Genomic DNA, 26,321 nt, shown 5'->3' on the forward strand with positions numbered 1-26,321 from the left:
TCTCGCCACTTCTGTTCAACATTGTATGAGATTAACTAGGACAGTTAGGCAAGAAAATGAAACAAATGGCATCCAAATTGGAAAGGAAGGAGTAGTCTCTGTCACAGATTACCTGATCTTATATGTAGAAAACCATTAAAAAATCTGCCTAAAAACCTGTTGGAGCTAATAAATTAATTCAACGACTTTGCAGGTTGTAAGATTAATTTACAAATATCAGTTGTATTTTAAGCCACGAACAATTTCAAATGAAATTGAGTAAACAATACTATTTATAATAGTATCGAAAAGAATAAAATACTTTGGAATATATTTAACCAAAGAGATGCAAGACTTGCACACTGAAAACTACAAAACATTGTGCAAGGAAATTAAAGAAATATAAAGACATCCTGTGTTCATGGTTTAGAAGACTTAACATTGTTAAGGTGGTAGTACTCCCCAAATTGATCTCAGATTCAGCACAGTCCCTATCCAGATTCCTAGTACCATTTTTGGAGAAATGGGCAAAGTGATCCTAAAATTCATATGACAATGCAAGTCACCCAGAGTAGTCAAAACAATCTTAAAAAAGAACAAATTTGGAAAACTCATACATCCTGCTTTCAGAACTTGCCTCAAAGCTACAGTAATCAAGATGATGTGGTACTGAGATAAGGCCAGACATATAGATTGATTGAATAGAATTGAGAGTCCAGAAATAAACACACACATCTATGGTCAATTGATTTTTCTACAAGGGTGCCAAGACAATAAAATGGAGAAAGAATAGTGTTTTTCCCAAATAGTGCTGGGAGAACTGGATATCCACATGGAAAAGAATGAATTTTTTTTCATACACAAGAATTAACTTAAAATGGATCAAAGATCCAAATGTAAGAGTTGAAACTATAAAACTCTTAGAAGAAAACATAGGTGTAAGTCTCTGTGAATTTTGATTGGGAAGCAGTTTCTTAGGTATGACACCTAAAGCACAAGCAACCAAAGAAAAAATAGATAAATTGGACTTCATCAGAATTAAAAACACTATCAGAAAAGTGAAAAGATAATCCACAGAATGGGTGAAAAAAATGCAAATTATATATCTAATGAGGATCTAATGTCCAGAATATAATTAAAAAACTCTTATAACTCAATAATTAAAAAACAACTCAATTAAGAAACGGGTAAAAGATTTGAATAGACATCTCTCTGAAGGCCTGAGAACCAGGAGCTCCAGTGTCCAAGGACAGGAGAAGCTGGATGTCCCAGCTCAAGAGAAGAGAGAGAATTTGCCCTTCCTCTTCCATTCAGGCCCTCAACCTTGGATTGGATGATCCCAGTCGGACCCATCCCCTATGTGTCAAGTTCACACATAAAGTTAACTATCACAATAAGGATGTGGAGAAATTGGAATTCTCATATGTTGCTGGTGCAAATGGAAGATGGTACAGCTGCTGTGGAAAAGCTGGTCAGTTCTCAAAAGCCAAACATAGGACTCAGAAATTCTATTCTTAGGTATATATCCAAGAAAATTGAAAACATATGTTCACAGAAAAACTTGTACACAAATGTTCATAGCAGCATTTTTCATGATAGCCAAAAAGTTAAAACAATCCAAATGTTTATCAGCTGACAAATGGATAAATATAATCTGGCAAATGCATACACTGAAATATTATTCAGCAACAAAAAGGAATGAGATGCTCATACATGCCACATTGTGGATGAACCTTGAAAACATTATGCTAAATGAAAGAAGCCAGTCACAAAGGCCATCCATACATATTGTATCATTCAGCTTATATGAAATGTCCGGAATAGGCAATTCCCTAGAGACAGAAAGTAGATTAGTAGTTTCCAGAAGCAGGGTCGAGGGGAGAATGAGGAGTGACCATTTATGGTACAGTGTTTCTTTTTGGGGTGGTGAAGATATTCTGGAATTAGGTAGTGGTGAGAGTTGTACAACCTGTGACTATACTAAAACCCAATGAATTGTAAACTCTGAAAGGGTGAGTTGTATGGTGTGCATTATATCTCAGTTCTTACGTCAGGATAGTGTTAAGTAAATAAAGTATATAGACCATCCTCTGTCAGGATAACTCAGTTGTGTGGCTTCTCCTGGTTCCAGGGTCGGGCTGTGATTCTGGGCAGGCGGCCCAGCTCCAGCTCTGTCTCTCTGGAGGATGGGGAGGATGTGTTTTGTGGACAGCCAGCGGCCTCCACCCCAGCGACAAAGCTGGAACTGCAACCTGTGTCTTGCTGCCCAGTCTGGTTTCTCCTTACCTACCTTCTGTTTCTCTAGGGAGGCTGATTTCATAAGTGTCACCAAGCAAGCTGCTGAAAATAGGCATACTTTTGAAACTAGAATAAGGTTTGTCTGCTAACAGTGGGACTGAGTAGCCTAGGAAATGACTAAGCGTTTAATCCCTCTTACATGTAAAGATTGCCCTCTGTAGGGAAGGATGCGTGAGTGTATAAATATAGGTACAGTTTTTAAAGGGAGAGAGGCGGTTCCTGAGGTTTTCCAGGGAACTAAAGTGTCCTTCATTCTCCCTGACTGGCAACCACTGGTCTGGTAAACCCAGACCCACGTCAGTGGCATGGCACCGTCTGTCTGTGGAGTGCACCACACCGTGCTGGAGCCCGGAGCACTTGAGAGTCTTGGTTATCCTCCTTCACACTGAGTTCAGGTAGGATAGGCTACTAGTTAGAGCTTGCCTAATGCTCTTTCCTTTCGTTGCTGGCAAGTGTTAGGAGTCCTGTTTGCATTCAAAAAATTTTTTAAAAATTCTAAAGAGTTATTAATATTTACGAATTAGACCAGAGAAGATAAATTATAGCAAGGAAATGGTTAGAATAGATATGCAGAAATAAATATATCTTGCAGGTGGTTCTGATAATTGAAATAGCTTAGGGACAGAAAACTCAAATGTTTGTAGGGGCCAATTTACACGGGTGAGAGTAGGACTATTGGGAATTGTGACAAAACGGAGCATAGAGGCCCTGACTTCAGACATTAGACGATGTCAACAAGAAGCAAAAGACAGCCACTGTGTGGGCCAGTTAACCCGTGTGGGTCTGAGTTCAGCCTGGAGGCCACCAGTTTATTGCAGCCTCTTGACTGGAATCTAGTATAGCCATGTGCACCAGGGCCTTTAAAATTTGTCATGTGTTATTACCAAATGAGACAACGCAAGAAGTGAAGAAATTAATTTGAACATAAAATGTTTTTAGCTCTTGTATTTAAAGAAATAAGCTAGAAACCAAATGCCTAATAATTGGAGAATGATTGATCAAGCTATAGTATAACTATATCACCATTTAAAGCACGGAGATATATAGAAAGTGCCAGCGTGTGGAAATGTACATTCAGTCATGCGCTGTGTGTTGATGTTTCGGTCAAGGACAGACCACATATACAACAGTGGTCCCGTAAGATTATAATGAAGCTGAAACAGTCCTATCACCTAGTGACGTCATAGCCACGGTAACGTCGTAGCGTAGCAGTGTTTGTGGTGATGCTGTGGAAACAAACTGCTGCCCTGCCAGTCGTATCAAAGTATAGCACGTACAGTTATGTACAGCGCATGATATTTGATAGTGATGATAAATGACTTTGTGACTGGTTTATGTATTTATTATAGTATACTTTTTATTGTTATTAGAGTGTACCTTTTCTACTTACAAAAAAAAAGTTCACTGTAAAACAGCGTGCTGTTACGTCAGCAGCCTCATACATCCCGTGTCTCTTGATTGCATCATTTTCTCTTGTGCTTGATTTGATCTTGTGTTGTTTTGTTCATCGTGGCCCCTAACCATACAAAATCCACTGCTAATGTTGCCAGTAAGAGGCCACATTGAGTGATTGACCTGGAAACAAAATTAAAAGTGATTAAGGGCTATGAAGGTGGAAAATCAGTGATGGTTATTGCTCGCCAGTCAGGCATGTCACATTCCACCGTAGCTATGATCCTAAAGAACAAGAGCAAAGTGACAGAAGCTGTTAAAGGATCTGCTGCATTGATGTCAATGAGACTAAGAAAAATTTGCGAAGGGCCCCTATCAGACATGGAGAAACTTCTAATGACCTGGATTGAAGACCAGACACAGAAGGGTATGCCTCTCAACACCATGACGATCATGCCAAAGCAAAAAGTTTGTTTGTGATGTTGAAAGAAAGGCCTGGACTTGACTACCATGTTGAATTTACTGCTAGCCCTGGGTGGTTTAAACGATTCAAGAATCGTTATTCATCACATGATGTGAAAGTGAGAGTTGAGTCTGCGAGTGCTGATGCGAAGGCAGCTGGAGAATTTTTGGAAACTCTAGATAAACTGATTGTGGAGGAGAATTGCTTGCCAGAGCAAATATTCAATATGGATGAAACTTCCCTGTTCTGAAAACAGATGTCTGAAAGGACTTTCATCCATAAGGAGGCCAAGACAATGCCAGGTTTCAAGGCTTCTAAGGACAGGATAACAGTCCTGCTTGTGGGGCAGTGTCAAAGGGTACAAACTGAAACCCTTTGTGATCTGGCACAGAGAGAACCCCAGGGCCTTCAAACACATCAGTAAGCTCACACTGCCAGTGCACTACAGGAGCAGTGAGAAGTCATGGATGACCCAGCTCCTCTTCCAAGATGCCCTCTGACATTGCTATGGAGAAAGGATAAGTTTTGTTTAGAGAAAAACATAACTTTCAGGATTTTTCTTATTATTGATAACACTGCTGGACAGATTTCCTTTATTGGTGATCTTCATCCCAATATCAGAGTGGTGTTTCTCCCTCCAACACCACCTCTGTGATCCAACCAGTGGATCCAGGAGTTAGAGCAGCTTTTAAGGCCTACTGCCTGAGGAGGACCTTTGCCCAGGCTAATGCTGCAACTGAGGAAGACACAGAGAAGACACTCACGCAATTTTGGAAGGACTACAACATCTGTGATGGCGTCAAGAACCTTGCTTGGGCTGAGGGTGATGTCACCAGGGAGTGTGTGAATGGCGTCTGGAAGAAGACACTCAAGAGGTTCGTCCATGACTTCCAAGGATTTGCCAAGGATGAGGAGGTTGCAGAAATCAACAAGGCTGTGGTTGAGATGGAAACAACTGTAACTTGAGTGTGGGTGAGGATGATGTTGAGAGCTCCTAGAGTGGCTCCTGAGGATTTGGCCAATGAGGAGTTGTTGGAACTGGAAGAGGAATGCATAGTTGAAGAAGAGGGAAGAGAAAAGGAAACTGCAGGAGAAGAAAACCCCGCAAGAAACTTTACAGTAAAGGGTTTAGCAGAAGCTTTTGCAGACCTCAACAAGCTTTTTAAAAAGTTTGAAAACATAGACCCCAATACCAAAAGGTTTTCATTAATAGAGAGGGACGTTCAAGGTGCTTTATCTGCTCACAAGCAAATCTAAGAGGAAAAAACACAAACCAAGCAAACCACATGGACATGTTTCTGAAAAGAGTGACAGCCCCTCAAGAAGAGCCTCCGGCAGGTCCTTCAGGAGGTGTTCCAGAAGAAGGCATTGTCGTCGTAGGAGATGACGGCTCCGTGCTGTTATTGCCTTTGAAGAACTTCCAGCAGGACAAGATGTAGAGGAGGAAGACAGTGATATTGATGATCATGATGCTCTGTAGGCCTAGGCTAATGTGTGTGTTTGTGTCTTTTTTTTTTTTTTTTTTTTTTTGCTTAGGAAGATTTGCCCTGGGCTAACATCTGTTGCCAATCTTGTGAGCTGCTGCCACAGCATGGCCGCTAACAGACAAGTGGTGTAGGTCTGCACCCAGGATCCGAACCTGGGTCGCTGAAGCAAAGTGTGCTGAACTTAACCACTAGGCCACTGGGGCTGGCCCATGTGTCTTAGTTTTTATCAGAAAAGCTTAAAAAGTAAAAAAAAAAATTTTTTTAAATAGAAAAAAGCTTATAGGGGCCAGCCCCATGGCTGAGTGGTTAAGTTTGTGCCCTCTGCTTTGGCGGCCCAGGGTTTTGCTGGTTCGGATCCTGGGCACGGACACGGCGCTGCTCATCAGGCCATGTTGAGGTGGCGTCCCATATGCCACAACTAGAAGGATCCACAACTAAAATATACAACTATATACTGGGGGGATTTGGGGAGAAGAAACAGAAAAAAAAGAAGATTGGCAACAGTTGTTAGCTTAGGTGCCAATCCTTAAAAAAAAAAAGGAAAAGAAAAAAAGCTTATAGAATAAGGATGTAGAGAAGGAAAATATTTTTGTTTATTACAAGAGAGCCAAAAAGTTAGAAAAATTAAAACGTTTATAAAGTGAAAAATTTACAATAAGCTAAGGTAATTTATTATTGAAGAAAGAAAATTTTTTCAATAAATTTAGTGTAGCCTAGTGGACAGTGTGGATAAAGCCTAAGTAGTGTCCCGTGATGTCCTGGGCCTTCACGTCACTCCCCACTCACTCACTGACACCTACAGCTTCCACTCCTGCAAGCTCCATTCATGCTAAGTGCCCGATACAGGTGTGCCATTTTTTATCTTTTCTGCCATGTTTTTGCTGTACTTTTTCTGTTCAGATATGTTAGACACACAAACGCTTGCCGTTGTGTTACAGCTGCCTGCAGTGTTCAGTCCACAGCATGCTGCACAGGCTGCACCAGGTAGTGACGTGTAGGAGGCCACGCTGCCAGGTTTGTGTAGGTGCACTCTGTGACGTTCGCACACAGCGAAATTGCCTACCGATGCGTTTCTCAGAACGTGTCCCCATCGTTAAGCAATGCATGACTGTATGTGAAAATTAAGTGGGAGTGGGATACAAAATTATAAATGTATATGAGTTACAGTTTATGTTAATAAAGGGTTAGAAAAGGATTTGGGGAGATGTAAATAATTTGACATTCATCAGATTTTTTTTCCCTGATAAGAAGCTTAAGTTCACCATGAAGAAAAAGAAACTACCTCTCCCAAGGCCATCAGTAAAGTATCTAGTTGTCCTTGGATCAGCTCAGCTAAGCAGGAGAATAGCTATTTCCGTAGGTGAGGGCTTTGCTAAGCACGGGCATAGCTGTTAGCATGGGTGAGGGCTTTGTCCCACACGTTTTCATCTTGTCTGAAAGAGAAGTCTCAGTTTCCTGCTCTGGGATACACTGGCGTTTTGTTCCCACTTCAGCATTGACTTTTACTTTTTCCCTATTTACTGTGCTTTATAAATCTAGATCCAAGGACAGTACTTCCCAGTCCCAAACTTCTTGAGTGACACCCTCCTTCTTTGTGACGCTGATCCAAGCCCCTGGGGGTCATATGAGAATGTTGCAGGTTCTCTGGTTCTTTGGTGTATCAGGAGTGGCGCAGGCTGTGCGGACACTTCAGATCCTGGGAGCCCCAGAGGTGTGGGCTGGAACCCAAACGGTGGTTGCCGTTGGAAGCCTGTGCTCTGCCTGGGCCAGCAGCTTCTGGAGTGTCTGGTGACTGGAATCCCTCTCCCGCTATTGTCGCCCATCGGGACAATGAGGACTTCTTCAGTTTCTCCTCTCGTGCTCCCTCACACACAGTCCGTAAAGCAATGGCTGGTTTGTCAGGAATTTCGAGATGAGAACAGAGATTTCCTGTCACTCAGGGCCTCGGGTGTGTGTGCTGCAGGGGCCGGGACTGTGTCTCGCTTGACCTCGTGCCCGTGGCTCAGTTTTAGCTTGGTTGGTGGGGGCATTATTTGGAGGCTCATGGTGATTGAAGCGGGTTCAGATGTTATCAGATCTTTTAAACGTATATAAAAGTTACTTTCCATGCTGATGTGAGGTAAAAATCTCTAGCAGGCATGGATTGATAATTGGTGCTGCCCTCGGATCTGTTTCTGCTGAGATTTCACTTCATCTTCACTGAACTTTCTAGAAGTTACTCCACTACACTGACTTTGTACAATGACTCAACAAACATGTGAATGCTTACTCAAGGGACTTAATTTCTCTCTGCCTACCTATCCAGGTCTAGAAGTAGATACATCTCTTTCTTTTTTCGTTTACTTCAGGCAAGACTGGTATTTTTACAAGGAGCTTGCCTAGAGACCCTGAGTCTAATTGCATATTAGCGTGACTGACCTGGATCAAAGCTCTTGGGTCTGTTTTTCTATTTCATTCCCTGACTTAGGGTTAGACTAATAGATTCCGACTGTGCCCTGTAGTCATTGTGAGTGGGCCCCGGTGCCGCCCTGGTTGGGAGATCCTTACTTCCCTTAGTGTGTCTATGCCTGCTGTCGTCACTGTGGTCCCGGTGGCCTGGTTCCTAAATAGAAGGGCATTCTTGGTCTGCTCACAGCTGTCACCTCTTGCCTGGAAGATGGTAATAGTTTTCTGTGGTCTCCTAAATCCACCTAACGCCCTGCATCTATTTTCCTTTCAGTAGTCACAGTTGTCTTTTAGAAACGCAAACCTGATCACTTCACCCTTTACCTTATAAGCTCTTGGTGACTTCCATTTGCCTTTGGGTGCACACCAAAACCTCCCCGGGTCTGGGCCCCCGTCTCCCCAGCCTCCCTTCCGTTGCTCCCGGCTTTCTGTGCTCAGGCCACCTTTCTGTGCTGTATTTCTTCCCTCTGCCTTCTCCTCTTGCCACATATTGTCCTTTCTGCCGCGAGGTTCTGCGCTCTCTCCTTTTCCCTTTCCTCTTCTTTGAGAGGCCAATCCTCACCCTTCAGCTAGACTCATTTCCCCTACTATCCTAGCTCCTAAGATTGCACACCTCCCCTTCTCAGCACTTATTTCTGTGAAAAGTTTACGTGTATCTCTGCGATTCTTTCCTTAAGGCCTGTCTTCTCCACAGCCAATAAGCTCCACGATGGTGGGCTCTGTCTTTTTTGCTGGAAGAGGGGCTTACCATTTCTGGCAGGCAACACATACTCTAGATGCTTATTGAACACTTATTGGATGAACATGATTTCTTCTTGCTTCTCCCTTCTGGAATTTTATGGCTCTGCCTCATGTGAGCCGTAACCTAATCTGTGACTTCCTCACTAGCCACCCTACCTCTGTCTAAAGGTTCTGCTTTTATCTGAGCTTTTTCAGCTTTCTAGGAAGGCATCTGGGCTTAGTCTTCTAGTGGCCATATATGCATCCTTCTTTTTCTTCCTCTGAAGATCCAGGCCCTACTCTAAGGCCATCCTTTTCTCTGACAGGAATCCCTGCAGCTCTGACCGTCTCTCCAGGTTCTCCTTGGTGACCCGTTCATGAGCCCCTCCTCACTACAACCCCAAGCTAAGAGCACGTGACACCCACAGTGTCAGCAACAGCAGCCATAAAAGAGAGACTTTTCAGTGACGATGACGGTAATTAAGCATCCTGCATGAGGCTCTTTAGTGCCTCTTAAACAAGAAGTAAATCCACTCGTCCCATTGCTACAGTTTACCAGCCGTTCTGCTATAATGGAAGAATTGCGTTCATGAGAAATTTTACATTATCAAAAGTTGTGATATAAAAACGATTGCCTAGAAAAAAGGTGTTACGGATTGAACAGTATCAGACTCAGAATAGTTATTTTTCCTATAGCATTTTTTTCTAATAATACTCCTTTTTAAACAACAATGAGTGTGTTAGTGTCGCTGCAGACAACTTGGAGTTTGGCTACAGGCAGCGTTTGCTCCGGGATGGTAGTCTTTGTTTTCCATCATTGCCTGCACATCTTAGCAAAGAAGCTTTACACTGTCCTGTTTCCTTGATCACCCAGTGTCATAATACATCAATCACTGAGCTTCCCAAACAGAACAGCTGGTATAGACACAGCTTCTCTTATGCCAAGGGGCTAGTTCTGGATCTGGTATAATAATGGCATATAGAAAGCTAATAAAATTCCCTAATTTATCCAGTTTGCTTAAATAAGAACTCAGGCCTTTGCTCTTCTCTGATCTGGATAGCTACATCACACAGTAATACCTGCGTTTTGCTGTTTTCCCGGAATCAGGTGATGCAGGCCCAGTGTGTCAAAACACAGACGGAGTTCTACCGTCGCAGCCGCAGCCAGGTGGTGCATGGAGAGGGCCACACCATGGGGGCGCTGTACTGGCAGCTGAATGACATCTGGCAGGCTCCCTCCTGGGCTTCCCTAGGTGAGTGTTGCAGCGTTCTCTGAGAGAAAGCACTTCCTGCGAGGAGAAGCCCTGAGACAGCACGGAGCCCCAGGGCCCAGAGGAGCCGAAGCAGAACTCCAGCTGTGAGCCGCAGCCACCCCACCCGCCTTCTCAGTCCTTCCAGGAGCCTTGGAGGCAGCCTCCTTATGAATTCTGTGCTGTGCAATGTCACAGCAGCAGGCTAATGAAGGGTAGATTCATGCATGACGATCTCAGCCGCATGTCTTACTATTATTGCTCAGAATTTTGAATTTATTTAAGAGGAATTTCTGGGGCAAAAGGAGCATTTACTTATGCATCTCTTCTTCTGTTTAGGAGAATTCAGCCAAATGGAGGGTTGGCCCAGCTAAGCATTAAAATGTCCGTTTCTCTGGCTCCCCTTCAAGTCCTTGAGGTCATCTTTCTTGGATGGGGGAGAGAGGGCAGAGTTAGTTGAGTGAGAAATCCAGGTAGCAAGGCTTACCAGTTGAACCAGTTTGGCTAGCCACAGGTGAGATGACCGGCATGGTACTTGCAGTTTGAATTAGTCTGTTTTGGTACATTAAAAACCATTAAGGAGTAAGAAGGAATCTCTGGCCTTCACTAGAGGTGATTTGAAGCAAATTTCAGATAATAATATAAGCAAAAGTTTTGGGTCAAAAGTGACGTAAGGCCATAAAGTAAAAACGCCGTTTTCCTGAGTGAGGCTCTTAACACCGGCTGTGAATGCGAGTCCCGAGGAGTTCTCCCCGTGCACTGTGCTTAGAGCTGGAGTTTTGGTCAAGTTTCTCTGAGAAAACTCTTTATTGACCCCATCCGGATAAGAGGGTATTGATGAGGATCAGGGTAGACTGTGGGAGTAGCTTTTCTGGGATGCTGAAAACTGGGCAGAGGCGCTTGGACCCTGACCCCGCGTCTGTCTGCGGACGAGGTGTGGATTTCTGAGTTTGGTTCAAGAAGTGGGAGAGCCCAGTTTCTGTAATTCTCCCCTTGAAGGACCATATACAGACCATTTGAACGAGTTCTTCAGAAGGAGTGGGTGAACCCCAGCGCAAGAGTGTGATAGCACAGCAAGAATTTGCTGTTTTCTAAACTGAAGCAGGACAGTGCCTCCATGGAGAGGTCACTGTCTCCTTGGACCTGTTAGACACAACGGTGCCAGGGAGAAGCTGTGACAAGTTATGCTGCATCTGCTCCTTCTCTGGGCAGCCTCATGGCCCCTGTTGAATTCTGCTTCATCAGCTCAATCGCTCTGGTGCTTACAGCCTGTTCAGGTGAGGATGGGGAGATATGTGTCCCCTCTTCTCAGCCGAAATGGTGATACCTTAAAGGGATCAGTAGCTACTTGGAATCTATAGATTCTTATATATTTCTTTTTTAAAAAGTTAGTCTTATTTATAGTTATAATTTTGCAAGTACAAAAATCCACCTGGGAGTTTTGCTTGGCTCATAAACTTGGACCCTTACAGAGCTAATGGCAAAGCCAGAAGTCACAGAGCATTCTTAGCCGGTTATGTGGAAGATTATGTTGGCATCCAGACCGTGTCACTGATTAGTAGCTAGGGTATGTGTCATTGAGGCCTTTTGCCTCAATTCCCGTTCTCCTGAGTTCACTTCCTGTTTATGGCCTTGATCGCTGGATCCACACATTTGAAGCCTTTCCGTGGTAATGGATATGACATGACATGTGAGAGTATGTAGGGGACTTACCTCAGGTCTGAGCCATCTTCCCTTTATGAGAAAACTTTCCAAATGGAAGTTCTACTTCATTTTATAGATCTAAGAAGAAAGGCCTCTCCCCACCCTTCTCTGCATCATTGTTTTTAGGGGGAAATACTAGGAGTTGGGATTGAAGTGCTGAGAGTTGAAATTTTGCAAGACCTACAGAAATCATTTCTATCTGAACTTCAAAAGCCCGCTCCTCCCTCTCACGGCTACCCTGCGAGTTCTGAAGCTGGCGTGCGCTCTCGCTTGGAACTTGTTCAGTGACGCAGTGCTTTTTGGGCAAGGATCTGCTTTCAAAAATAGAGGCATGTTGAAATTTTTTTTAATTTATGGGTTTAGCATACTAGACATGCCAGCAGGGTACAGAATTCTCCAGGACACTGCTAATTGTGTTGAGGAACTGTCGTGAATTGTCATCAGTTTGGCTGTTCTCCAGTCTGCCTTTGCCAGCCGTGTTTGTGATGGTGGTGGTTTTGTTTTGCTCAGAGGATTTTGTGCCTATGGGACAGGAGACTTATAAGAGTTATTTCTAAATAACTCTTATAGATGAATATTTGTAACAGGTGTGCGCTGCCAGTGCTCCTGCTTTCTTTTTCTATGTGTATGTAGTCAACAGGAGGAACCTTGGTGCCTTGAGCTCCCAGAGCGGAGCTGCGTGTGCGGGTGTGCTGGTTGGAAGGCAGTCTGAGTTCCACCTACTGCCTGCGGCCTGTGCCACTGAACTCCAGCGCCGCTGTTCCCTCCTTTGTAGAGTGGGGTGTGAATACTTGCTTCACCCAGGTGTTGTGAGGATGACATGAGATACTGTCCGGGATGCTCCTGGCCCTCAGCAAATGTGGGTTCCCACCACTGTTGGCTCCCCTCCTACACTCAGCCCCTACGATCGTGCAGAGTCACACACGGCTGGCCCGTGTGGATGCGACTCTGACTGCTTGACCCTGCCCATCTCCTCACTTTCCTGGCTATTTTTAGAGTATGGAGGAAAGTGGAAGATGCTTCATTACTTTGCTCGGCATTTCTTCGCTCCGCTGTTGCCCGTGGGCTTCGAGAATCAAGACGTGTTTTTCATCTATGGCGTGTCAGACCTTCGCTCAGAGTGCAACGTGACACTCACTGTAAGCTTCTTGGAGTTTTTTCTGTCTAAGACAGAGGAAGAATTTTAGATTATTTCTTTAGTTATTTGGTTCTATTTCTTTTGGGAAAAAGAAAAGAGAAATTAATTTGTATCAAAATGTTTCTAGTATCTGTATCAGAAAATGGGCTCTCCTTGGAGTCAGAATACCTACATTCACGGTAAAACTCTGCCGTTTATTCCGTGACCTGACACCTTAAAGTCTCGGTGATTCAGTGTCGTCATCTGTAGAATGTTATCTTCTATCATCAGCCTGTCTTCTTAAAAGATTTCAATGAGCAGTGAATAAAATAATTAGATGAAAGCGAGTAATTAGCTGTAAGGTGCCACTTAAATGTAAAGTTATTTATGATCATGAGAACTTGGAGATAGCCTAACTTTATAAAAAGAAATTGTTAAAAGTGGTAAGTTAAAGTGGAAATCAGTACAATTATTCCGAGTGGGCGTGTGGAAAATAGCCTTGTATTTAAAACAAAGCCAGGTAGAGAGAGGGGGGAAACTGCAGTCTGGGGGCTGCTCTTTGGAGGACACTGAAAATAGCTCATTTGACGGAATAATGCCAGCGCGCCAGGTCCCGTGCCGTCCACGGATTCTGTTATTTCTTCCTTGCAACAGCTTGGACGTTAGCGCTGTGGTTAGTCTCCTTTTACATGTGAAGAGACGGGGCCTGGGACGTGGAGTGACTTGATCACTAGTGCTTGGTGGGGCTGGGTTCAGCCAGCTTCCTCCATCTCCAGACCAGGTCTGCGATTCTGACCTCCGTCTATTATTACTACCGCTCCTCTCGAAATACACAGTCACCAAGCATGTTTGGTTCCGCCCCGTCCCCCAGGTGAGACTGCACGCGTGGAGTTCCCTGGAGCCTCTGTGCTCACGCCGCACTAGGCGTCTTGTGATGAAGGCGGGCAAGGCCACTCTCCTGTACAAGGAGCCGGTGCCCAGGCTGCTGAAGACATGTGGGACGTGCACCCGGCAGCGCTGTGTGGTTTCCTTTCACCTGTCAGCTGCCGGCCAACTCCTGAGCCCCACCAACTACCACTTCCTGTCCTCGCTGAAGGAGGCTGTGGGACTCCACAAGGCACACATCACTGTAAGCACCAGCGGTCTGGGGCCTGTGGCCTGCGGGGCTGTCCTCCTTCTGGGGAAGCACATTGCATCCTGCTTTTTGCACAGTTTCCGCTTGGTAGCGAGTTTACCCAGGACCTGGGGAAGATTAGCCCCTTGCCACTGAAAGCAAAGACCATGATTTTTCTTTCTTTCTTTTTTTTTGCTGACGAAGATTCGCCCTGAGCTAACATCTGTGCCAGTCTTTCTTTATTTTGTATGTGGGTCGCTGCCACAGCATGGCTGATCAGTAGTGTCAGTCCACACCCAGGAGCCAAAACTGGGCTGCCAAAGTGGAGTGCACCGAACTTAACTGATAGGCCACAGGGCTGGCCACTGGTCTTTATTTCTAATTTAGTATATGTCAAAGTTTTCAGTTCCTGCCACTCTGCTGTCCTGCCTGCCCTCCGTCGTGGGGCTGGTGCAGTGGAAGGAGAGACTGCGGGGTCATCACCACGAGGGCTCCGCTGTGGTGCCAGGCTCCATCCTGGGGGCTTCACTGCAACAATCTGGTGTGTTGTCCTCCTCGCTGACAAGTGAGGAAACCATTGGGAGAAGTTGCGCAAGGTCCTGCAGCCAGGGAGCATCAGAGCCAGGGAGGTGCTCTGATTTTGAGTTTTTAAGTAGAGGCTATTAATTTTCATAATTTTTCCTCTACTCTCTTTGCTTTATGGCTTCAAAGTAGCTTAATGACCAACTCTCTTTATAATTGCCAAGAAAAAAATGGGATGACCAGGATGTGTCGCTGTAAAAATTGTGCTGCCGGAGACGTTGGAATCTGTCCAGTCTGTGGGAACCCTCTCCTTTTCCTCCTACGCACAGTGATTGAAAATATTTTTCTTGAGAGTTTTATTATCTATTTTTAGTGAATTTTAAATTCGTTTTACACTTTACTTCATGGAGAGGGCTTAAGGGAGAGAATTTTTTACATTTGCTTTAGACGTAATCTTATAAAAAGTCTTAATCCTTGAAAACATATCTTTTCCAATTAATAATGGAATATTCACACAATGAAAGCTAAGTTATCTGTTAACAACTGATAGAGAGCAGATATGAAGGAAATGACGAGCATTTACACAGCTTCTTTCCAGAGAAAATAACACTACAGAGCAGACACATTTGTGGTCTTCAGGCAGGATTTCGAGCACAGTTCTTCTCTTTCCTTCTCAGGCCTTCATGCCTCGGGACGACCGCGGGGGGAGTGAAGGGGGCTGCTTTCCTTGTCCCACCCTCTGTGGATTTCAGTGAGACGTGCCCTTCCTAAAGGGATATGATGATCACAATAACGATAGTTAACATCACTGCTGGCTTAACGTGGGCCTGGCGTATAGGTTGCTCTCCCGAGGGGGATGCTGGGAACGTGTTTCCTCAGTTTCCCTGAAGACAGGGTGCAGGCTCGAGCCCAGTCTGCCCTCGGATATGCGGCGAGAGGGCGTCCAGTCGGAAGAAGCCAGCAGGAGCGAGCCATGCCGCTGTCCCTCTGGCCTGACCTTGGAGCAGCAGTGGCCTGGCCTCCCCCGCAGCCTTGAAGGCCAGCTGGGCGACGGCTGTAGGGACGTCACTGGCACAGCTGGGTGGCATGGTTGGGGAACGTGACATCCACCTTCAAGCCTGAATCTCTCACCCTCTGAGAGCTACCTAATGCAGTTTCTTATGTTTCTTTTCTGCTTCTACTGCAGTAGGTTTTCTTGTTTATAACTCAGAACCCTGCATGCCATCTAAGGCTAAAATTATATACAGTAAAAATTGCCCTTTGAAATTCTTTATGTCACACATAACGTTGCACCTTCAGCATGGCGTGTGTGCATGTGGAGGGATCATGTTTCATGACAGATGCACCGCTTTAAATGCCAGGTCCCGCTCCATGCACCCTCACCCTGAGACGGACTCACGGCCCGCCCGCTGCATCCCAGCCTCGCTGCGGGGTGTGCTCCTCGGCTGGTCAGTGAGGAGACTGTAAACTGCGCTGTCCTTTGCTGACGTCGTGTGGGATTCGCACACGGTGAGAGTGCAGCCCACGTGACTTTACAGTACTGGGCGGCACAGCGGAGCTGTAGTGGGCGAGCTTTTGTAAGCGCCTGGCAGGCTGCTGTCGGGGTCAGCATCTTTCCAGCAGCCTGGAAGGTGAGCTCCGTGGGGGTGCTCTGCAGCCAGCTCCAGGTGTGTCCTTATGCGAATATGTCCCCCTCTGAAGGATTTCCTGAGAAAAACTGTAAAAGATGTAAAGCTTTGAGCTTTTTGTGAAATGATCTCCTTAAATAATTGGAGACTACATATTTCTACACTTGGTTTGAGATTACAGTTTGGTAATTTTCCACAGCCTTAAATAAATTTTCACGTATTTTTTAGTATCTGACACAGGGCCCGGAGTCTCTGATGTCAGCTGTTGTAGACCCAGAGTTGGAGGAAATGCGTTCCTTGTCAGGCGCCCGGAAGTGTGCTGGCGGCGCTATGGAGAGAATGGAGAGCTGTGCTCGCATCCTTCACTTCATTGATCTTTTTCTTTCAGGCCGTCATCTCCCAGCGTGGTGACACATTTGTGTTTGATCTAGAAACCTCCGCTGTCGCTCCCTTTGTTTGGCTGGATGTGGGAAACATTCCCGGGAGATTCAGTGACAATGGCTTCCTCATGACTGGGAAGACGCGGACTGTGTTATTTTACCCTTGGAAACCCACCAGCAAGAGTGAACTGGAGCGATCTTTTCAAGTGACTTCCCTGACCGATATTTACTGAGGGAATCCAGCATGTTTTTTCAGGGGACTCCAGAATAAAGCATTTCCAAGGAACCGCCTGGGGCCAATGGCCCCAGGGACAAGTTGAAGCAGCCGTGTGGACGGCCTCTCCCGGGAGCGCCTCCAGCGCAGGGTCTCGCCTGCCCACCCCAGGAGGGGAGTCCGCGCGGCTGCAACCGCGGCGGCATCGGGCCCAGGGGAGGGCTGTGAGGGCCCCAGCCTTCCTAGTTAGCTTTGAGAAATACCAAATGATCAAAGTGAAACTGCTCTGTTATTATTTCTGGAGGAAATAGAGGTTTAAATGTCACAGGAGAAGGATTTCTGAGCAGTGGCCATGTTGGTAGTTGTTGCTGGAAAGTGTGGGGGTTTGATGGTTGACATTTGATTACTTTTGGGGTAGGATTCTTTTTTCATTTATGGATTTTGTTATAAAATATTGTTTTAACAATCAGAAATTCTCTTTTCAAAGGCCATTAGAGTGATTCTCCTTAGAAAAACGAGCTCACATTGAGATGGATGCCACTCTGCGTACTTGGAAGAGCTGGATGTCCTGACAGGTTGTCGCCTGTGGTGATGTACGGGCTTCAGTTGGGGTAAATCCAGCGAGCTCCCAAGTCAGAGGCGGGGAGTTACACCGAGATGTGTTGATCCTGGCAGCAGAGTGGTTTCGCTTTAGCTTGGGTTCAAATAATTTCATTTCTATTGGTTAATTATAAATTGCTATAAAATTGTTTTATTGTGCATTATCATGTCTGTAAAATTACATTTATAATGAAGCAAATGGGGCAAAATGTTAACAAGTAGCCAATGTGGGTAAAGGTGTGTAGGAATTTTTTTGTACTGTTTTTACTACTTTGCTGTAAGTTTGAAATTAGATCAAAATTTTAAAGTTACATAAATTGCATTGACAACTTGATATTTCCTCTGTGCTTATTGATAATTCCGGAAACACTCAGTTATGCCCAGCACTGTGCTGGCCGTCAGTTTCCCTTTGGCTCTGGCCAAGTTTTTATTCTACTTGGTAAACTGGGAGAGTTTGAAGAATCTGGCCTAAAATATTTGCGGGGTTTTCTCTAGGAAGAATTACGTAAGTGGTTACGGAATGGACCAGCACTGAGAATTTGCTTTTTAAAATCAAACCTAATTAGATAATCGTTTTGGTTTTAAACTGAGAAGTTTTAGGTCACGGTCCATTGACTGAAAAGAAAATTAATGTAGACAGTCCAGGCCTGTCCTTTAGTGTCTAAGAGTTTCCTCATTTATGTGTTGAGTTATCTCAATGTCTATGTAAAAGCCTTGTGAGGGACTGCAACTCAGGCTTGTACCTCAGAAGATTCTTGACAAGCAATGTGTGTTTTCTCGTCACTGTTGAAAGTCCTCTCTTACTAGATGGTGCCGGGGCACAGGGAGCACACACACCCCAGTAACTAGAGTGTTTCCTGCCAGGCACCCTGTGAAGTGGCCTTAGAAGTTGATTTGGCCGGAATTTGCATCCCTATTGTGCCCTTACCAGCTCTGTCACCTTAATCAAGTTATTTAACTTCTGTCTTCAGTTTTCTTGTGGTAAAATGGAAATAATGACACTGAACTTGTGAGTTGGTCTTGAAGAACAAATTAAAAATTTAGCTGAAAGGCTCGGTGCAATGCAGGCACTGAGTAGGGGCGCTGTAAATGGAACACCATCCTGGGGGTGACCATCTTGTCCAAGAGACGGCAGGGCTTCCAGCCACACTTACAGGAGCAGAATCCAGGTTCTGAGGCTTACTGGCTATGTGACCTTGGACAACCACTTGACTTTCTGGACTTCAGTTTTCTCATCTAAAATGGAGATGATGATCTCTAACCTTCAAAGGTAGTTGTGAGGACTAAACAAATAGGGTCTGGGACGGAAGAAATGATGAGCAAATGGTGGTTATGCTGTTTTGACATCATAATCATTATCACCCATTTAGCACATGGAGCAATAGTGAAATGAAGCAAATAGAGGCAAAATTTTTTTTTAAGAGGGGGAAAAAGATATCAGAAAAGAATGAATTTGTAAAGGAAGAAGAAAGTACAGAATAGACAAAAATATATACTGACAACAGTTTATCAAAGGAGAGAAATGTGCTGTATTCGCATGATTTCTGTAAGAGAAGAGTCATGTCCAGAGTGCTCTCCCGCGGTAGGTGTGGCCCCGCGGACAGTCGCTTCTGCCATCCCAGTGGGTCGGTTTTGCTGCGTTTGCTGGAGTAGAGTCTGATGCACATACTCTGGTGCTGGGTTTCTGAGAATGCTTTCTATCAGTAGCTACGTAAGCATTAGTAGAAAGAGTAGGAAGCTCAGGATCAGCGAATTTGCCAGTTTGGCTCCAACACGTATACTCAACTTGGACAAGTCACTTAACTCTAAGCCTCAGTTTCCTTATCTTTAAGATGGGTTAATAGTAATTGCTATCTCGTAGGGTTGTGAGGAGTAAATAAGGTAAGGACGTGCATGCCTAGGATGGGAAAAAGTGCAGTAAATGCTGGCTTATGATGACCACTCCTCGAAGGGTAAGGCTGGCCGCAGTGCCAGGCTCGGGCCTAGGGCTCTCACGTAGTCCTTGCCAAAGAAAAAGGACAATTTAGGTCTTCTCTACTAAGGGAAAATAATCATCGGGCTTCTGTGACCTGAGTTGAAGAAGAAACATCCAGGCAGAAAGCCAAAGAAGTTTCTAATTCCCCTTTTCTGTAAACCTCTTTCCCCTTTTATTGAAGCAGAAAAGTTGAGTAGCAAGAGGCACACAGCTGTTGGGTGATTGTGCAAAACTCTACTTCTAGCAGAGGCCCCAGGGCACAGGAAATGGGGCTGTAGGGATGGGCTTGCTCGGGGGCACTGATTTCCAGGAGGCTGCCCGGAGTAAGGCCAGGCTGGAGAAGCGGCTAAGGAAGAGCCTGCAGGGCGTCCAGCCCTACCCCCTCTCCCGGCTTCAGAGAACTAACTGGGTGCCAGCTGGAATGCCCTGGAATGCATGGGGCTTTAAAGAACGAAAGCAAGTGGGAGGGAGGGATGGAGGCAGAAAGAGGGGAGAGAGGGAGGGAGAGAGAAAGTGAAAGAGGGAGAGGGAGAGAGAAAGAGAAAGGGAGGAAGAAACAGAAAGAGAGAGAAAGAGAAAGGGGGGGAGAGAGAGAGAAAGGGGGAGAGAGAGAGAGAGGGCGGGTGGGCGGGAGGGAGGGAGGAGCTGCGGTGGCCCTCAGGCTCTAGGGCTCCAGCACCAGCTGGCTGAGGATAGGGGTTAGACCCGCAGAGCAACTTTTTCTCTCTCTGCCCTTCTGTTTACTTGATTTTCCTCCATCATCGCTACCTTGGAAAAAGGGGAAGATCTGAATGATTTTTAATGCCAATTTAATTGCTATGGATCTGTGAAAAGTTGGCGCAAAGCCTGCGGAACAGATGACTGATGGGGAGTGACAAATAAAAATGGCAAGTAATAGGATATATTAGAGTATACGAGGAAGCCATTTTGTGTAAACCTAATTCGGCCTGACCTTGTCTTTCCAAAAGGGCATGACCGTGGCCGTTGAGCATGCATTGTATATCTGCTTTAGAGATTCCCCATGGCAAGAACAAAGGCCCTTGAGATATGGTACAACTTCTCTTCCCCTCCCAACATTGGCATTTCTTTAAGGATTAAGCATCTTTCCTTGGGCTAGGAACTGATTGCTTGCAGCGCCCACCTGTGACCACCCAGCTCAAGACAATAGACTTGCCTCCTGCTACGCCCACCAAGATAGCAGACCCACTACCTGCTGTGTCCATCAAGTGCTGTGCCGACAGGGCAATCTTGTGACTATTGTGGGAGGGACATTTCAGTCATATGTGAAACACCCTCTTTGAGGGTATATAACCACCCTGTGTACCCCCACTTCTTTGGAGTGCTCCGTTCCTTTGTGGAAAGACTCTCCCGGGTTATAATCCTCAGATTTCAGCTCAGAATAAACTCACCCAAATTTTCATTTATAGATTGGTTATTTTTGTTGACAGGAGAAAGCCGCTGTAGCAGAGAGCAGTAAGGAAGGGACTGAAGTGTGAGCTTGGGCATAATTTGGAGAGAGGAACGATGTTCCGGTGACAAAGAGTGTGATGGAGGCATCTTCCCAGGCCCAGCAGGCCTCTTCTGCCTATGGGGGTGGCCATGTGCGTCTGTGGTGACTCCCTGCCCACAGATTCTTTCTTGAAGCTTTAAACCTGGGGTCTCCTTGCCTTTCAGAACCAAATGGCCCCTGGCCCATGTGCTGTGTATGTTGATCATCATTCAAGGCGTGCGTTTGTGAGGTAGGAAGGAAGTCAGGGCAGAAGGGTGGCTTTGACCTTCCGATATCAGAACTGGGCAGGAGGAGCTGGCAACCACTGCTTGGGCATCAGGCTGAATCGCCCGCTCGCCCAGGGGTGCATAAACACGTCCTGAGCAAGTGGGTCCCGTCTGTGGGGAGGCAAAGCGAGCCCTGGGCAGCAGTCCCCGGCAGTGATGGGGAGGGGTAGGGTGGGACCTGTGGAGGAGACAGGGACGATCCTTCGCGCAGCCCTGCTCCGTGGCGGCGGAGCTGTGGAGGCTTCACGGGGACACGTGCCCTGTGGCCTCTGGCCAGCGTTGCTTCCGCTGGGAGGCAGGACTCTGCGTTAGCAGGGTGGCCCTCGGGAGCATTTGGAGGCCCTGGCTTGAATTGCTGGGGGAAGGGAGGGCACAAGGAAATGGCAGAACTGAGTGTTGAGAAGCTGCTGAGGGCCCTAAAGCAAAAGGAGAGTGGGGCCGGAGGAATCGGCAGGAAGAGGAGAAAGCGGGACTCCCGGGCTCCCTCCGGGGCTCTGCGGGGACCTGTGCCCCCGCTGTGCGCTGCCAGTCCATTTGTGGGTGGGACGCCGGTTTGCCGCTTTGTCGCCTCCAGGGCCTGCTCATTGAGCTCGCCCTCCCTCGGGGCACGTCCGTGCGACCGTCCCCTCGCGCAGCCAGGAGCGCCCTCGGTGGTGGCTGCCCAGCCAGCCGAGCGCGCCAGCGCTCACTCTGGCTAAGCCAGGGGTCCCGGTAAATCAGCATCTCTGCCATTCTGTGGAAAACGGCAGGAATTAATACCCCTCCCTGTTTACCTCTCGGGTTATTATGAGAATAAATATTTGAAAATATTCTGTAAATGAAAGCATTCGTGTTTAAAGGGTTAGTTTTGTTTTCGTTTTTTTTTTAACTTTTTTTTCCAAAGTTACAAAAGAAAATTTATTTCAAAAGCAAAAAGGAACATTTACATTTGAACAAAGTGATAAACAGGTTTCCTGCTAAAGAAGAAAAATCCATGGTATGAAGTTTCTCGTTTAAGTTTTTGAAGCAAAAATAACAAATTGTACACTCCTCCCTTAGGAAAGGGAAGACCTGCAAAACAGTTTTGAAATGAAAAAAAAAATCTCTCTTTTGGCCAGAGAACAGACCTAGCAACCCGGCTGTCTAGTCCCCAGCATCACCCATCACCTCCCCGAGCTGATGCATGCCCACGGCAGCCTCCAGGTCTGCTCTCACTGTCTTCAGCTCTGACTCTGCTTCCTGGGTCCCAACAAGGAATCCTGGGAGAAGAGGTTCCTAGAGAATTCTGTTTCCTCTGCTATTCTTCTCTCCTGGAGAGAATTATTTCCCCAAGAACCAACTGCGGCCCCTTTCTCATTCGTCTGAGAAACGGGAATCGAGGTTCTCTGCATCAACAAGCCCGAGGTCTCTTGTGCTGCACTTAAGGGACTACAGACCATGGTGGCTGGAGAGCAGGAGTCCTCGTGGAGTCAGCGCCAGGGCAACAAGCCTGCTGCTGGAACTCTCTGCCTCCTCCCTGAGCCAACACCCTCGGTCATCTCCGAGGACTTCTTTAGGAGAAACTGGGACTTTGTCCTTACAATGCACCTGTCCTTCTTAATCCCGGGAAGTGATTTCACCCTTCTCATGGCCATTTGCCACGATTGCAGCTGACTTTTGGAGCGAGTGAATGTTTGCATACATGTTGGAACTAGAAAGAACCTTCAGCATCAGCCTCCATCAGTTGGCTAAGGAATTTTGATCTATCCCACCAACTGGGACCTGTTCACCACCAAAATCAATCCCCTCCTAATACTGGGAACAAAAGTAGATTACCCAGACAGCCTCCCTGCTCTTGGTGCATCCCTGGGACTGAAGTTTTCCTCCAGTGCAACGTGAGAGGAAGTGACCCATTGTAAACACCCACACGTACTCCTCTATGCTCCTGTCCCCTTCCAGCTGTCAGGGACCATCACCCCCAGCAAGACCTTGGGAGCCAAGGGTGGGAGGAAGAGTGACTGTCAGCCTGGAACCCCTCATGACTAAGTGCGAGAGAGACACCCTACCCACCCCGTCCCCTGCTGCAACTGTGGTTGATTGAAACATGTTACCGGGATCAGGAGATCCTGTGGTTAAGTGCTTTATGCGCGCCTCAGTTTCCTCATCTGTAAAACAGGGACAAAATTCTTACTTCACAGGATTTTTGAACAAGTAATATGAGATAATGAACAATGACCACTCAGTGCCTGGCATGTAACCAATGCTCAAGAATTTTGATTCTTTGATGAACACATGTCTTTGTTCCTTGAGGGCTGTTGTGATATTTCAATAGAGGATCAATTTGGAAAGAGATAGGGAAAAGGGAGTTGATGGAAGTGAGCAGATGCTCTCTCAGCCCTTTCCTCCCTCTCATTCTAGGAAGCTTGAGCAATTTGTGGAACTAGCCACCTGTCAAGGGTAATGGAAGCAGGCTATTGCAGATATAAGGGAATCCATAATGATGGGGAATGGAATCCATTTAATTTCAAGCCCCTCCGCAGCATCTTCCTCAAGCCCAAAACCGACCAATGAACCTAGAGAACCAATGGGCAGGAACTTGGGGCCCCTGGGACTGGTGTGTGGACCCAGCAGCAGCCACAGCGGGGGCACAGGGAGGAGGCTCACATTGGAGGGGTTTAACGAAGATGGCAACTTGGGTGATTTACTTAGGTGATCTTTAAGGTATCGTCCAGCTCTAAATTCTGTGATCCTTAAGAAAATAAACAGAATTTTAGTTTCATCTCCTCTTGACTTCTGTGCCTCCCCAGCCCATTGGAAGCACAAATCAGGAAGAAAATTCTCCCCAAAAGCACAAAATAAGAAAGAGAAAGAGATGCACTCAGTGACCTCCAGTCCATGAATAATTCATATTTAAGCATCTTAGCCTAATGTTACTAGGGGGAGAGTCAAGGCATGTTAACATCTAAGCAACATCCTTTTAGCGATACCCTGGGTTCATTTTGCATTGTGGTTGGGGCACATGATGATGCATCATCCTTGCACAGATTTGTATGGATTCTCTCTCTCTCTTTTAAATATAGCATCTTTTCCTCAAAGGACTCAGATGTTGTTAAAGAACCACCTCTGGAATCAGATAGACCTGGATTTGAATCTGGGGTGTTCATATTCGGATTGTGTTTCTTCATTGTAAAATTGGGGTTAGATACGTACCTTACAGAGATGTCTTGAGGATTATCGTTAGAAGTCATTAATGCAAAGGGGCTGGCATGGAATGGACGCTCACAGCCACCTGGCTCCCTCCCCTCCTTTCTCCTGCTAAGATGCAGGATGTCCAGTCTGTGGGGCTGGACTCCATGGTGGTGACCAGGACTAGCCACGCCACATATAACTAGTGCAGGGGACTCGGGTGGGTAAATGAGTAGCCACAGGGCTTCCTTCTGCCAAAAAATAAACTCCGCCAATCCTGCAAAAGTCTAGGTTATGCCTGCAGAGTGCAGAAACCTCAAAAGATGAAGAAGGTTCTGAGGAGGCTGTTTTTCAGTGGCTTCCTGCTGAGACAAGCTTTCTGGGAAGGTTTATTTCAGGCCCATTGTAGCTTTCCACCTGATCGCCTGCACTCCTTCTGATGTTTACCCCCATCTGCTGGTACAATATGAGAGATGCCTTTCTCAGAGGAACCAACAGTGTTGGTAGCCTTCGTTAGAGCACCATGCAGAGAGTCAGGCCAGCACTGAGATCTGGGAGGAGGAAGGGGAAGTTTCTGGAACGGAAGAGAAACAGAACCTCTTATTAAAGAAGGGGAATGCTATTTTTAGTCTCGGCATGAGTTGTTTAGCTGTTCCTCCTGGGGCCAGCTTCTCTTTGAAGTGAGCTTCTGGTATGGGAGCTGTCAGGTTAGAGACCTGGAGAATGGTAACAACTCACACCTAGAGCCGTTTTTAACTTAATCATGACCCTGCCATGTGGGCAGGACTAAGCAAAACTGCTTGTCTCTATTCAGGCAGCATCTCCTGAGGCAGCCTGAAGGCCAGACAGGTGCGACTCAATGGCAGAAGCCTGGATCCTCTTAAGGTGTCGTTCCCTCACACATCTGCCGGTTAATGTGGCACTGGCTGTGGCCTCAGTGAAGGCTGTTGGCTGAACACTCACATGTGGCTTCTCCATGTGGCCACTTGGCTTCCTCAGAGCGTGGTAACTGGGTTCCCAGAGGGAACAACCCAGGAGACTGGGCAGAAGTTGAATTGCGTTTTCTGACCTACCCTTGTAAGGCACTTGGCATCACTTCCACCCTTGTCGCAGGCCTGCCTAGCCTCACAGGGAAGGACGCAGGCCCCTTCCCTCAGTGGGAGGAGTGTCAGCATCACACTGTAAGATGGGAGACCTTGCAGTGGCCGCCTGGAAAGTAGCTGCCTGCCACCAAGAGGAAGTGCTGGAGGAAGAGGCAGGGGCTTGCTGCCGGAGAATTAAGGAAAGTCAGAGCTGTCTTTTTCACTTTAAAGATACAACTTTCAAGAACCGGAATAATGGATTGGGGCTCATGGAGAAATGGCAGTGCAATGGAAAATGGAAGGAGATTTTTTTTTTTAATTTCATTTATTTGGGGCACGTTGTAAAATAAAGAGCCCAAACTATTTTACAGCAGACAATAAAGTTTTGCTTAGGAAGTCCTTTTCTATTTCAAGATTATTCATTCACGATTTCTAGTATTTTTATGGCTTAATTATTTGGAAATCATTCTGATGAAAGGAGGAGGAGGAGTTCAGACTGATTTTTTTGCCAAGTGATTAACCAGTTGGAGCATCTACTCATTGATTAATTGTCTTTTCCTCATTGATTTGGAGTTTTACTTTATTATATACTAAATTCCTATATGTTTCTGGACTCAATGATTTTAATCTCCCTTCTTACCCTACCAAGATAATTCTCCATCCCATAAACTCTGGGGTGAGACAGACCCGGCTGTAAACTCAGAAACAGCTGAGCCATTGCCTGCTTGAAATCTTGGAGCCTCAGTTTCCTTCTTCATAAATTGGGGATAATTCTACATACTTCATTGGGTTATTTTCAAAATTAAATGACTTTGCATGTTCTGCAAAATTGCTCAGCATTAGTTCCTCGCCCCTGTGCACGCTGGGTTCTGGGGAGCCGGCTCTGAGACAGAGACTCGCGCGCAGGACGTTTCTCTGGGAGTGCCCTGGGATCACCACCATTTGGAAGGGAGCAGCCAAACACAGCAGCAAGGCAGAGGGAAGAGTCGAGCTGCGACACAGACCCAAACAACACCTCAGCCACCCCTGAG

At 46.1% G+C, this 26,321-nt stretch overlaps 1 protein-coding gene across 3 annotated transcripts in view; it reads left to right on the forward strand.

Annotated features, from left to right (window-relative positions):
• MANBA (mannosidase beta) overlaps positions 1–17,647 on the forward strand; it is a 113,852-nt gene extending 96,205 nt beyond the window's left edge. For all 3 annotated transcript variants that reach the window (XM_070614143.1, XM_070614145.1, XM_070614144.1), the window contains exons 14-17: positions 9,893–10,037; positions 12,735–12,877; positions 13,727–13,984; positions 16,508–17,647. In XM_070614143.1, the coding sequence (XP_070470244.1) occupies positions 9,893–10,037; positions 12,735–12,877; positions 13,727–13,984; positions 16,508–16,732 (771 nt within the window). In that variant the 3' untranslated portion in view covers positions 16,733–17,647. The remainder of the gene's footprint in view (positions 1–9,892; positions 10,038–12,734; positions 12,878–13,726; positions 13,985–16,507) is intronic.
• Positions 17,648–26,321: the final 8,674 nt, after the last annotated feature.

This window comes from Equus przewalskii, chromosome 3 (assembly GCF_037783145.1).
Source record: "Equus przewalskii isolate Varuska chromosome 3, EquPr2, whole genome shotgun sequence".
In the NCBI taxonomy this organism is placed as follows: domain Eukaryota; kingdom Metazoa; phylum Chordata; class Mammalia; order Perissodactyla; family Equidae; genus Equus; species Equus przewalskii.